At 41.2% G+C, this 14,060-nt stretch overlaps 3 protein-coding genes across 3 annotated transcripts; all 3 read right to left on the bottom strand.

Moving 5' to 3' along the window:
- Positions 1-2,277: 2,277 nt before the first annotated feature.
- Positions 2,278-4,785, bottom strand: LOC105892974 (alpha-1-antitrypsin homolog). The gene is made up of 5 exons (XM_012819312.3): positions 4,669-4,785; positions 3,345-4,037; positions 2,979-3,255; positions 2,718-2,862; positions 2,278-2,587 (listed from the first exon to the last, which is right to left on the bottom strand). Exons 2-5 carry the CDS (start codon positions 4,027-4,029, stop codon positions 2,387-2,389), a joined length of 1,308 nt encoding a protein of 435 aa, XP_012674766.1. The 5' UTR covers positions 4,030-4,037; positions 4,669-4,785; the 3' UTR covers positions 2,278-2,386.
- Positions 4,786-5,957: 1,172 nt separating this feature from the next.
- LOC105892958 (kallistatin-like) lies at positions 5,958-8,185 on the bottom strand. The gene is made up of 4 exons (XM_012819288.3): positions 7,535-8,185; positions 6,971-7,244; positions 6,521-6,638; positions 5,958-6,226 (listed from the first exon to the last, which is right to left on the bottom strand). The coding sequence occupies exons 1-4, from the start codon at positions 8,109-8,111 to the stop codon at positions 6,038-6,040; spliced, it is 1,158 nt and encodes a 385-aa protein (XP_012674742.2). The 5' UTR covers positions 8,112-8,185; the 3' UTR covers positions 5,958-6,037.
- Positions 8,186-8,350: 165 nt separating this feature from the next.
- clmnb (calmin b) lies at positions 8,351-14,027 on the bottom strand. The gene is made up of 9 exons (XM_031582158.2): positions 13,679-14,027; positions 12,466-13,142; positions 12,297-12,380; positions 12,023-12,115; positions 11,709-11,929; positions 11,266-11,459; positions 10,992-11,074; positions 9,469-10,787; positions 8,351-9,355 (listed from the first exon to the last, which is right to left on the bottom strand). The coding sequence occupies exons 2-9, from the start codon at positions 12,547-12,549 to the stop codon at positions 9,211-9,213; spliced, it is 2,223 nt and encodes a 740-aa protein (XP_031438018.1). The 5' UTR covers positions 12,550-13,142; positions 13,679-14,027; the 3' UTR covers positions 8,351-9,210.
- Between the last annotated feature and the right edge of the window lie 33 nt (positions 14,028-14,060).

The following is a 14,060-nucleotide window of genomic DNA, read 5'->3' on the forward strand; positions in this document are numbered from 1 at the left end:
TCTCAACAATATGTGTGCCACAATTACTTTGCCAAGATAACAGCTCTTGAATTCCTCCATACAGTATCTCTCCAGATCCTTCAGATTCCGAGGTCGACGCTTGTGGACTCTCCTCTTCAGCTCATCACACATTTTCTTTGGGGTTTAGGTCGGGGCCATGGCAAAACCTTTATTCTGCGGTCGGTGAACAATTTTTGTGTAGATTTTGAGGTGTGCTTTGGATCATTGTCCTCCTGGAAGGTCCAACTACGGCCCATTTTAAGCTTCCTGGCAGAGGCTGTTATGTTTTCATTTAATATCTGCTGGTCCATGATACCATGTATCCTAACAAGATGTCCAGGGCCTTTGGAAGCAAAACAGCCCCAAAATATCAAAGATCCGCCACCATACTTCACAGTGGGTATGAGGTGCTTTTCTGTATGACTATTTTCTGTTTACGCCAAACCCACCTTTCCCCAGACTTTCTGACCCCACGACTCAACTAACCTCAACAATTCTCCAGCTGTGTTCCTTGGAGATTCTTTTGCCAGTCGAACCATCCTCCTCACGGTGCGTGGGGTCAATGTACACACACGTCCTCTTCCAGGCTGATTCTTAACATCTTAATTATTTCCATGATAGTGGAAATGGGTATTTTCAACTGTTTAGAGATTTTCTTATATCCATTTCCTGATTTGTGCAGCTCAACAACTTTTCGTCACACATCGTCACTGTGTTCTTGGGTCTTTCCCATAGTGATGAATGACAAAAGGAATTTGGCCTGTGTGACACTCATATTTATACCCCAGTGAAACAGGAAGTCATGGTTGACCACTGTGAGAATGGCCCGAGCCGGCCATCTCATGATGTGGGATGTAGGCTTCTGGATCGTGGTTGCAGGTAGGCAGGAGAACACACAGCGCAGGAAACAGTGGCTTTCTTATAAAAATACAGCTATATTTATTTACAAAAACACAGGGACTCAAACCCCAAAAACATGTATACAAAAAACAGGAACTTGAACCCCAAAACCATAGAAACAAAAACCAGGGTAATCACAACCCCACAAACAGAGAAACATACACTGAACAAAACTAAAGCTTTTAAAACAGGCCAGGTACAACTCTGTACTCTTGACAGGTTTCGTCTATGTACCTGCCTCAGCTTCTTGCAACATGTCCTGTGGGGCTAATTTGACCCAATCAGTCTTAATTGGCCAGCATCCACAGGTGCAGGGGAACCCGGACCCAACCATTATGGTGGGGGAGTCCAGCCTTTCTCCCCTCATGGACCACAGTGAGAAGGGGGAGGGACTTCACCTTTTCACAACCACTTAAGAGTTCCTAATCAAACAGGTGAACTTAAAAATGTAAAACATGATTGGAAATATACTTCAGTTAGATTTTAATTATAAGATTTTCTAGGGGTGCCAATAATTTACCTATTGCTAAGCCCCGCTTATCGACTCTATACGTTAGTCACAAAGAAAGCAAAGGCTGGCTAACGTTAGGCAGAATAATTTATTTGCAACAATGAAAAGATATGACTGAATTAATTAATTTGATGAAAGTGTATACAGTAGTGTGAGGTCGATATGAACAGATAGCCGAAGACTGGTGTTTAAGTATAGAAAACATACGATCTTTAATTTACATAAATACACTATTCAGAGACACGTCGGCTCACCAACAGTACAAAACAATATGCGGGACACAAACAGTAAAAAAAACAAAATGCGAGACACAAACAGTGCCGTAGTGGTAGCAAAACGCTGTCGTCTATCTCCAAAAAAGAGGTACAGCAAACTTTAAATAGGCCTACATATAAATCATGAAGCTTTGAAATCATTGCATTGATGAACTTGACATCTCTGTCAACTCTCTCGGTGTAAAGATCTTTCCTTGTGTAAAGGACAAAATCACAGAAGTCAAGTCCACTTAAAAGCAGCTGTCCTTGGATTTGATGATAGCAGTTGTGGTTTTTTGAAACTTTGATTTTATCCTTTACAATCTTTAACATGGCACACATGTTTTGGAGAAAAATATGTATTTAATATTTAAAAAAAACTTCTTTCAATAATTTTACTTCAATGTAAATGTAAGATTTGTTGTGAAGATTTTGAGTGAAAGATCAAGAGGATAAACAGCAAAGACATTTTCTCATAGCCTGTTTTGCTCATATTCACTAAGGGTGCTAATAATTCTGGAGGGCACTGTATAGGATAGAGAGAGAGAGAGAGAGAGAGAGAGAGAATAACCTTGATATGTATACGCAGCAAATAATAAATGGACCCTTACATTTTGGTGTACATCATGTCATATTTATTACATGTATTTTAAAACATCTATACATCTACATAAGTTTTCCCTTTGACGATCTGTACACACAATACACTCCGATGCTCTGTTCACTTAGCTGCGGGGTTTAAAATCTTGCCCATGAACAGAATACTTCTAGTTTTATAATCCATGATGAAGACAAAGAAAGGCCTGTTGATTTTCACTGTCTTCGGTTGGACAGGGGATGACATCAGTACAATCTCCACTGTTGTGGCGGCGGCTGCCTCTGTGCCTTTCTCATCCACATTGAGGACTGCTTGATGTTCCACCTTAACATTATTAAGTTATGGGTGAGACAATTGAATGAGAACATGAATGATTACCTATATTTCAAAGTACGGTAGTTCTAAATGCACAACATGCGCTCATGTTATACTGTGTAATATGTCTTGTACATACCTTTGATACTTTCACTTTTTGCCCAGTCATTCCGGTAAGGTCTGCCGTATCAGAGAAAGCACTTACAACACCAATTGCCTCCAAGGTATCTTTCAGTGAATATTTGCCAGAAATGGAGTATTTTGGCATGTGAACTCGCACAGAGCTGAAATAGAAACAGACATCCACAATAGTCTATTTAAAATGAAAATAATTTCTTGAATGTGCACATTGATTTTAATGTATAATTGTCAGAAAATTGTGATGGCACTAAACTATTACCTTGATTCACCCTCCATTGCTAACGCCCAGTGTTTCAAATGATGTCGGCAAATGCTGTCCTCAACCTCCTTCATCTTCCCCTCGTCAGGTAGGACGATGATCATAGATGCACTGCCCTTGTACGGAAGCCTAAGCACAGTGGTGAAGTTCTCTTTGTCCTCATAGAATTCATACAAACCCTGATTCTGCATCATATCGACAGACACTTTTGTGTTTTCATCCACTTGGAAGTCTCCTTTTTGAGTTAGCTCTAGATCAAAGTATTCCATCCATTCACCTGCAAAGCACGAATGGCAAGTCATTTGTTCAGAGTACTCATTGTGAAGGACATCAACATCTTTTCACTGTGCTTTGAACCAGACCTACCTTTAAAGTAAATGCAGTTTATTAGCATCATAAGAGTGGCTGGATCCACCTCCTTCACCATGTCAGTGATCGTGTTGTTGGTTTTTTGAGCAATGTACTTGTTGATCTCTTGAACAGCAACATCAGGTTTAGAGAAATCAACAGAGAATGCCTCACTGTCAAAGTAGTGCTTGGCGTCCTCTAAGAATTGATCTATGACCTTTGCTCCTTCCATTACCGCAACGGCGTTGCTTACATCAAGTTGCATGTGTTCTTTGTTGTGGCCCAGCATGTGAAAGATGTGCTCATAGGCCACATTGACAGTTTCAGGGGTAAGTTCAGCATAGCCTAGAGCCTGATAGAGCTCAGAGAAGGTATCACCTTTGACCCCAAGAGCCAGCATGGACAGAGCCATGGATATGCTCAGTGGGGAGAAGAAGATGTTCTTTGACTGGAATTCAGGTAAGGCACTCAGTTTCTTGTAGAGGGCAAAGGCAAAGTCAGCATTGGGTTTACTGAGCGCGTTGCTCTGTTGGCCCTCATGCTGCGGATGAGATTCATCCTCACCATGATGGAGGTGGTGGTGGTGATCTGCTGTGTGGGGCCCGTGGTCGTGGCCCTCATGGTCATCAGCGCCCTGTGGGGCGGCCCAAGCCACAGACAGGAGAAGGGCAGCGATCACACCACAATGCAGAATCACTCTCATCTTATGACCTGGGAGTAGCGGATACACACACATTGACATACATAAACAGAAGGACTGAGTATTGTCACCTACATTTATATCACAATACAATGCATATTATGATACATGTCACGATACATCACAATCCGTTGGAAGTAGTAACTACTTCACAAGTAACTACTTCACAATAATGAAAACAAGCAACAACAAAAAAAAAAAACACAATTTAAAGGTACCTATAATATGATGGCTCATAATAAAAAATGACATGAGTGTAATTTTGTCACTTTTTCAATCGCTAGGCGCCAAGTAGGTACTGCATTAATATTAACAGTCTACAAGAACATGCAGCAAATACAAACATGGATGAATGTGGAGGAAATCTTAATGCAAGAAGTGAAGGCATCTATACGGTATTGAGAAAAAGGATATTGTGGCCCAACGATACATAGTCATATTGGGACAGCTCTAAAGTACAGAAAAGCTTGTGAAAAACAGCTTAGTCTGCAGATAAAACAGTTTAGTCAATATTTCAAATTAATTAAATTAAACTAAAGCATCATTTGATTTTAAAGGAGGCAGATTGTTAAGCTGCAAATTAATGTAATTAATGAAAATATGATAATATGATGTTTAACTGACAAGATTGGATTATCTTACCCTCAGTGTCTACCTTGCCAGGGCTAACTTAAGGGGACATCTGACATTTATACGGATTTTAGAAGTAGCCTTTTCATGTCCTGTAAATATTAACTAATCGTGGACCCAAGTCACTCTCTGTAAGCATTGATCCAAATTGATGCAACATGCCCTTCGAAACTGCTGATGCATGTGTTTCACAATAGAAAGAATTATCTGCAGTCTAGGTAAATATTGTATCAGGTGTTATTACCAGGTGCCCTAAAATGCCCTACAAAGCATATAGATTTGGCAGTTTTTTCACAAACTACTTATACTGAGAAAAAAGCTTCACAGATAGGACAGAGTTCAAACAGAGTTCAGTATGAATTTCAAAATATTCATTAGAGATCCATTAGAGATATTTATTAAGTAATTTCTAACCAATTACTGCACTGATTAGATGATACTGACTGAGGTACAACAATCACTGAATATTGTAGAAACACAGTATTGAGTATTGCAACCCTCGTTCATTTTGTTAACTGTGTTTTACCTTCTTCGACTGAGGCTTCAGTTTGAAGTTCTGCACTGTGACCAGAATTGTGTGCAGTGTGTTTGAAACAATCTGGAACTGCTTAGTGGAAAAATACATGCCCACCTCGGGTCGACTTCTTTTCTAATCTAATATCATTCCGTAGCAATAGTGCACTATAGTTTCGGTGCCTTTAAAAAAAATGTATAATAATTACCAGAGGTGAATACAACCAAAAACAACCATACGGAGTTCGCTTGTCGAGGTTGCCTTGTCATATTGAATGAACAAAAGTAAAAAAATGTGGACTGCATCTTTAAATACATCCATTGATGTTTGTGTAAGCTCACAACCATGAGAATATCTTTATTAGTTTATTCATATGTATGACTGATACAGTATCTGTTAGTTTCAGAGCAAGGCACCTCAAAGGTGTCCAGAATGCAAACTTTCTGTCCAGGTTTGGACAGCGTGGACCTGAGCAAAGCCGGAAAAAAAAAGATTAGAGGTATCCATTAATCATGATCCAATTTTAAGGAAGTAAATGTGTAGCCAGAGCCATGTATTCATTTTAGGGCAAAACACCTCAGAAGTTTCAAGAAATCAGTCACTTTGTTTCCCTAGATTGCTAGATGGCTTTTAATATGAGTTTGTGGGGGGGGGGGGGGATGGGGAGAAGATAAGCGAGGTCAGGATCCAAGTTGGGTTTTCATTTTCCATATATATTTCTATAAATCCCCTCTCAATCTTTGGTGTGGTTTTGCAGGTGATCCGACAAAAAACATCAAGCATAAAATGAATTTGTACCAATGTTCCTTTTAATGATTACACATATATCATGTCAAATGGATGGAAACAACTATTGCGATCAATATATTACTTTACTGTTGGATCCATTATCTTTCCCATCAAAACAATGGCCTCTGTGATTTCATCATATACAATCAACATAAATGGTCTGTCAAAGATGATCCTATGGGGTTCGGACAGGTCTATGGCTGTGTCAGATCGCCCTCTGTCCTCAGCCTTGGACTCATTCATCACCAGCTGAACTTCATGCAGAGCCTGGGGTAAACAAGAATGTGTTGAGTGCCTCTGTAGCAACCAGTGATGAGCTCTCTGCCATTTACCTTTTCCTTTAACATATATACCCCCAAAGTATTATTATTATTGTTAACAACAACAAAAGCAACAACAACAATAGTAGTAGTAGGAGGAGGAGGAGGAGGAGGAGGAGGAGGAGGAGGAGTAGTTTGCTTTGGATGAAAGTTAATCTTAAAATCTTAGTGCACTATAGAGAGAATAACTAAATGTAGTAAGTGTGTGGGAAGAACAGTCGACTGCCTTTAACTTACTGACCTGAGAAAGCTGCAGACTTTGTTGAGAGAACACACCCTGGATACCAGATGTCTTCAAGGCCTTCTCTAAAGTGTATGATTTTCTCAATGCAAACTTCGGGACACGGATCTCTGCACGCCTGTTGAGACATAAGGAATAATGTTATACTGCTGAAGTATACAGTATGTGTGTTAGTATGTGTGTATGTTGTCCACACATTCACAGCCCCTTTCAAAAGGTCATGTATGACATTTCCTGAACAAGGTAGTGAGGAAAGCAGCATCATTTGTCAGTGTCATTTAGAATATATGACCTGTATGTATTACATGCCTCTTCTACAAGTAACCAGTAAATATGTATATAGAAATTTAGATCCTATAGATGTACAGAGCACTGATACTATAAATGTGTTTTAGTATGGCATAAAGAGTGGATGGGGATACAACAATATCATTGTTTTTATTAGGTCACCCGGCTTTGAGGTTCGAGAGCCAGAACTTCATCTTGGTGATGGACAGGCACTCCTCCAGGGGCCGGACGACCCCGCGGGGAAGCAGGAGTAGCGCCGACAGGCGTCCAGAGTACTGGAGCTGCACTACGGTGGTGGAGCAGTTGGTGTCGTAGAGCATCTTTTGCTCGGCCGTATCATCCCGGTACATCATGGCAACCTCCACACTCGTCGTCGTGTTTGGGTGGAAACGCCAGCCCAGTGTCCGCCGGCTGTCAAACGGCTGCCTCCACCGTCCTGAGATTGGAAACAGCGCAGACAAAAGGTTAATATGGCACAGCTATAATTACCTCACTTCCTCTCAGTTCAGCTTCATTAAACTAATAACAACATTAACAGATATATATGGTTTAAGTAAATTAAGTTACAAGAGAGTTGCATCTCCAGAGATCAGATACAGTGCCATCACCTGTTTATTATCTCTTCCTCTGAGCACATATAAAAATAATAAAGAATCAATTTGTTGTTTATTGATTATACGTTGATATTCCTGTATAAAAACTGCTTAAGTTATGTAAATACTTTACCTGTCAATTGTACTTTATTTGAAAGAATGAGTTTGTCTGTGCTCTTCTTGGAAAACAACAGTTTCGTGTTTCCACTCTTGGGCTGACCAGGTTTAGACGACGTGTGTCCCTCCCCAGGACCGCTGGACTGGTTGACATGCTGGCCCAGGCTGAGTCTGTTGCCATTGAGCTGCAGGAAGGTCTGAACGCTGAGCTGGGGCTCCCCTTTGCCTTCGGTCACCAGGTCCGTCACCAGGCTGTCGAGGGCACCAAGTGTCCGTTCTGCGTCGCCATCCACCTCTGTCCTGTTCTGCAGCCCGAACGCGGCGAGAATCTCCACCCGGCTGGAGGTCAGAGCGTGGGCCTGGCACACCCTAGACAGCTTGAGCAGCGCCAACGACACCCCCAGGGGCGAGAAGATGAGGTTTTCTCCTGGCCTCTGCCTAGCTAGCTCAGCGTACAAGCCGAAGACGAGGTCATCGGAGAGCAGGGAGAGGTCAACGGCTTGGCCCCCCTCGCCATTTCCACTGGGACGTGCTAACGCTAGAGGACCATAGGTGATAAGCAGCAGAGCTAGTAGAATAAAGCTACTCATCATTGTCTGCTATTGCTGAGGTGGATGGAAAAAAAATCGCAGGGAGGTATCACGTAACCCTGTCCAAACTCCAAGCAAGGCTGTTGAATACAAATGCAAAGACATTGATCCTGCATCGATCCTGGGTCACTGACCTGGCAGAAATAGTCAAACAAATAACCCACACGGTCCACCATGTTGGATTCATACACAGAGAGGGAACAGTTCTGTTGTAAATCTGAATCACGCACTGAATCTCTTCATTCATTGAGACATTTTAATCATATTATTCGCATTCATTACAAATTCAGTATTAATAAAACCAAAGGGTAAGTATGTGAGGGCAAGGAAACTACATGTCCTCCTTTGTTGGCTCAGTTAATCACATTCATGTGTACAAATTAACCTCCATAATGAAATTCATAAAACAATTTAGGTACAAAAATACATAAACCAAAACAAAATAATGAATACAGTTGAGTGTATGCATTTGGGCAGTCCTAGGCTCATGCTACAACTATTAAATGTTTCTAGTGAGACCAGGTATATCAAACACAACAACAGTGTGGTTGTACACACAGTTTGAATGTGTGTGATGGATGGTGTGTGTGTAAAAGCATTACACTGGCCCCCATTAATTAAAACACTCATAACACACACTTGTTGTTGCAGGCTGCAATGGTTCTAATTTAGCTGGTCATACTGATTCCTTTTGGCCTGAAGGTCAGATTGCAACGTGCCAACAGACGGTAGTCACTCTTGGAGAGAGTTGCTTATCAAACTGATCCAAATTGGAGAGCATACCCTAGTTATTATATATTATACTTCTTACAATATTCTTCATAGAAACATGCAGAGAAACATTTAACATGCATCATTGGTTTCTGCCCTCTGACCAAGCAAATGCACTTCATTATATTAAACACAAGGGGGCGACTAGAGCATGTATCTGATTCTTGCCGAACCAGGTGTGTACAATCAGTGGGAACATACAGCTACAGCTTAAAGTAGCAATGCAAAATCAGACAGGAAACATCAATGTTTCCTGGTGCTTTTCTCAAAGTTTCGGGAGGGTTTTAGTTCAAGTTGCTGTAGGCTGTGATGGTTCTTGTTTGAGGAGGTCTTATTGTAGAAAATATTGGCAGATGTCTAGTTGGGGTATGATGAAGAGGCAGTATGTGAGAATCCAAAGCGACATGAGCAGATGTAACTCTTCTGTGTCTGTACTACAACAGGTCCCCATACCTCTTGAAAACAATGTCCCTTCCCTGTGATTCAAAGACAACAGATTCATTAATACACACTTATTACAATTCTCAAAGATCATTTTATATTATGTGAAGTGAAATTGAACAATGTGTTTGTGATGAGTGAACTCTACCTTGTTGAATCTGTGTTCATTAAAGTGATGATCTCATTGGACAAGATGTCGCATTCCCATTTGCCTAGATCCTCAATCCTATGGTTCAGCCTTGTCTCCATTTCCACAACTTCACCCTCCCCTCTCAGGATGTCACACATACCACTTTCCCTCTTGTTCTCTTCCTCTTCCTCTGAACATTCCACTAGGTCTGTATGTCCGCTACCATCATTGTTAAGAGCACAGTTGTCCATTTGTTTCTCTCCCGAGTCCAAACCCTCGTCATCCTCAACAATGCGTTTGCCATTGGTAACATCACTTGATAGATCCTCAGTATCGAGTGTGCCATTATTGTGATCGCACATACCATTTTCCCTCTTGTTCTCTTCCTCTGAACATTCCACTAGGTCAGTGTCTCCATTACCATCATTGATAAGAGCACAGTTGTCCATTTGTTGCTCTCCCCAGTCCAAACTCTTGTCATCCTCAACAATGTGTTTGCCATTGGTAACATCACTTGGAACAATACCATTATTGTGATCAAGTGACTCCAGCTCTTCACTTAAATTAACTTTTATGTCACCGTCTACCTTGCTAGATGGCACATCCTCTCTCCTCTGTGATGCCTCTGCTGCCCCACTGCTTTCCTCCGTTGAGTATTCCACTCTGTCAGCCCCTGTGGTTTTCTGTCCAGCTGTGAGCAGCTCATGGCAGATATTATGTCCACTGATGCCCTCTACTGGAAGTCTGGGAAAGAACCCGTCATGGTCAGCGTGAACACGCTGATTTTCTCCTAATGCTGCTTCATTCTTGGGCTCTATCAGTGTCTGTTCATTTCCGAAATTACCTTCATTCTCATTTTTTGACCTGACTTCTCTGACCTCTCTGCACGGACATATGCAGAGTGTTGGGTCGTGTTCATTCACATTCATTACTAGCTGGAAACCTGAGTCTGGCCGACAGTCCTCATTGGCCTCCTCATCCAGTGCAAGGATGTACCTGTACGCCTCCTCCTCTTCTGAATCCAGGGCTGGGAGAGTGTACACTCCCTCCTCTGAACTTAAGGACAGAGTCCTGATATCCACAGCACAAGCTTGTCTGCCTGTGCCCTTCACAGGAAAAGAGTTCCCAGAGTTGTATCCTTCTGTTGAACAAGTCCCAAAGACGTCATTTGGCTCAATGGAACTTTCCAGAAGCGAACAAGTACTCTTCTCTGAGGTAAATAATACAGGTTCTGTAATACTTGGATATTTTTCCAGGGATGATAAAGGAGAACACAAGCCATCAGATGAGTAGGTGTTTATGTCATAACTTTTTGCATATGGTGCTGAATCATCCACCTAGAACAGAAAAGAAGTTTCAGTATTTGCTTATATAGTGCCATTTCCAATATTGTCTGAAGGGATTTTGAGGACCTAAGGTCTAGCCGCCTCTAGAGAAAGCACGTCATAGATGATAGTGGCAAGGGACACTTTCCACTCCATACCAATGGAATAAAGCCAATGGCATGTAAGAAAGTGTATGAAGTGTAAAATGAAGCATACCTCATCAAGATTTAGTTTGTACTCCAGGAACTGGGTCACATAGGTTATGATGGACTGTTCGTCTGGTGTCCGAGTGGTAACATCTATACAAAGACATAAGCAGTAATATCATTTAGAAAAATTACACCATAACCAAAAGAATGAAAAATGTCATGTAACCACATTGGTGAGGGTCACATTGACATTACTAAGCACTTTGAACTGCATTGTTTTGCATGAAAGGTGCTATACAAATAAAGTTTATTATTATTATTATTATTATTATATGTATTACCTTGAAAGTCTAGAAGCGAAGGGATACCCAGGATGTTGTGTGCTATGCGAAAGGCTTCCTCCACATTTTCCTGCTGCGTTTTGGTCAGTGATGTTCTCATGTCTACTAAAGCTGGATTGATGGACTTGATGAGTGCTAGGAAAGCCAACCCGCTCTTCCAGCTCTTACCAAAGTCCCGCACCTCAACATCATACCTACCAGAGTTATGCACAAGTTCAAACTGTGTATGAAGCATTTAAGCAATTCACCGAAGTGCTGCTAAACCTTACTGCTAATACAAAGACGCACACTAGAAAACAGACCTAACAGTTCTAGACTGCCTTTCCTGAAATCTTTTTTAAACAACCATGGTGTTCAAAATGATTGTCTCACTGTCATCACAACCACAATTATACTTACGGCATGTATTTCACAAGCATGGAGACAAACTTCTACTCTCTTACTTGGATGTGCATGTTCGGGCCCATCGTAGAAGAGTCTTGATGGCTGTGCCGCGATACTTGGATGTAGCAGATGACTTTCTCCGCTTTGATGGAAAGGTGTTTAAATCCCGATCATTCTTCATGGCTGAGGTGCTGATAGATGAGGTTTCTCTGCTGGTATCTATGGATGCGGCACTGTTTGTGGATAAGATCTGTTGGATGTTCCTTGTGGACTTTTTAATCTGCAACATGAAACAAATAATTCTTTGAATAAGTGAATTTCTATCATCATATTATTTGAGGATATGTTTAAAGAACACAACAGAATTCTTTACATGGAAAAGGACTATTATGTTCCAGATTAGCCCGAGGACAACAGAGGGAATACCATCAGCAACATCTGAGGCATCGATGCTTTTACACTTCACCTGAATAGAGAACATAGAGAGAAAATTACAAAACTGGCTGAGAACAGGTTTGACTGCCATCAGTATCAGAGCATTGATGCGTTTACACTTCACCTGAATAGAGACCATAGAGATACAATTAAAAAACTGGCTGAGAACAGGTTTGGCTGCCATCGGTATCAGAACCATAACTGGGACTCACATTCCTGTCCTCAAGGAAGGTCAGAACTTTGGCGATGTTGTTCAGTCTGAAAATACGATGTGATGATGGTCTGAATCTGTAGAGCTTCACAGAATAGGTGTGAATTACTTAATCACTGATTGAACGTTTTAAACAGCAGATGGGTCATGTTGGCATGTTGGCATCTCACCATTTTGCAGCCAGACAGCACCTCCAGAAGAGCCATGAGAATGTGGCCATCTTGAACATCCGAGAAAAGGTCACGGATCTCCATTGGCGGCTCACACTGGCACACGTGAGTAGAGAATTTAGAGGGATGTATCTGACTATTCTGTGATTTGTGAGATACTGACCTCTCAATTTATTTCATAATAGAAAACACACTGCCTGTGCCTAACCTGCAATATGCCTACACCTTTCTCAGTTTTACAAATGTAAAACATCACCTCCATTTAAAGAGTTATTGCATGCAGCAGCCTGTCAATTAGATGTTGCTGAATTGTCAGAAATAGCCATGAGTAAGTTTAATAAGGTTAGAAATAGGCATGAATAAGTTTAATAAGGTTAGTGAAATGGCATAAGGATGCGCTGTTGAGATCATCAGTAACACACCCTGCTTGAGTCACATTTCTTGACATATGCTGAAAGAAGTAGACCTATTACATATAACAAAAAGAGCTTTAGAAGATCTGGGATGCGCCCAATGAGTAATAATTTATTCTGCTTTTATCTCTCAAGCTTACATGGTCTCACCACTGTGTATCTAAGGACGAAGAGGGGTCCTCTTTCGAAAAGGCGGTCTTACCCTTTTCAAGTGAATGTTAATCCACCGGGAGAAACTCTGCTTCTGAGTGGCTTGCCTCGCTTCTGTAAGAAAAGATGAAATCATACTGCACTTAATATTTGAGTAATCAAAGCAGGCAGAGCACACAGGAAACAGCGCTGAACTCAAAGTGAGCTTGATGGATTTCATTTCATTTCTGAGGGACATGTTGAGTTTGAGTGCAGGAGCGGGCGAGGACAAGTTAGGTTATCTCTCTTATTGAGCAATACATAATGAAAACAGTAGGCCATGAAAAGGTAGCATGACTCAATGTTAAGTTATTTGCTTTAACTATTTCAACACTTCCTGACACTCTGTGTAATGCCAGTGTAATGCTATTATATCTATATATTCCGTGGTGCCTTTTGTGTACAACACAGACATCCATGCCTTTAAGCGCACAGCCAAATGTCAACATGCCAAAGGCAGTGTCTGAAAATAACTTGTTTGGACAGGTATGAAGAAGTACCATAAAAGTGAATTTTAAAACACTGAATTCAAGTCTATTTTGCAATTCTAAAGTGCTTTTTTAAAAACTCTTATCTCTGTTCTCCACATTCTTGTCTTGTTGTACACTTACCTTGATGGTCTTGCACATAGTGGCCACGTTGCCCGGAACAGCTTGTGTTTTCCAACAAGAAAGCCCTTTCTTGGTTTTCCATTTCAGTCTATTTGGAAATCCGTAAATAAACAACCTTCACTGACCAGTACAGCAACAGAATTGAAATGTCTCCAGAATGTATATCAGCTATAGAAGCACAGCTGAAGCGTCGTGGCAGCAATTTACCGGATTTTCTTGCAACTGAGTCAGAACTGTCAAGGTGTGACGCCTCTACACGTCTTACACACTCCTACTTGCATACCATTGGTGTGTCTATATTGCCTAATTGCCTAGTCCACAGCCTGGGGGAGAGTTTATATCGGCTCTGAGTAGGGTTCTCCTAAGGTGAAAGGTCATAAAA

The sequence above is a fragment of the Clupea harengus genome, chromosome 15 (assembly GCF_900700415.2).
Source record: "Clupea harengus chromosome 15, Ch_v2.0.2, whole genome shotgun sequence".
In the NCBI taxonomy this organism is placed as follows: Eukaryota; Metazoa; Chordata; class Actinopteri; order Clupeiformes; family Clupeidae; genus Clupea; species Clupea harengus.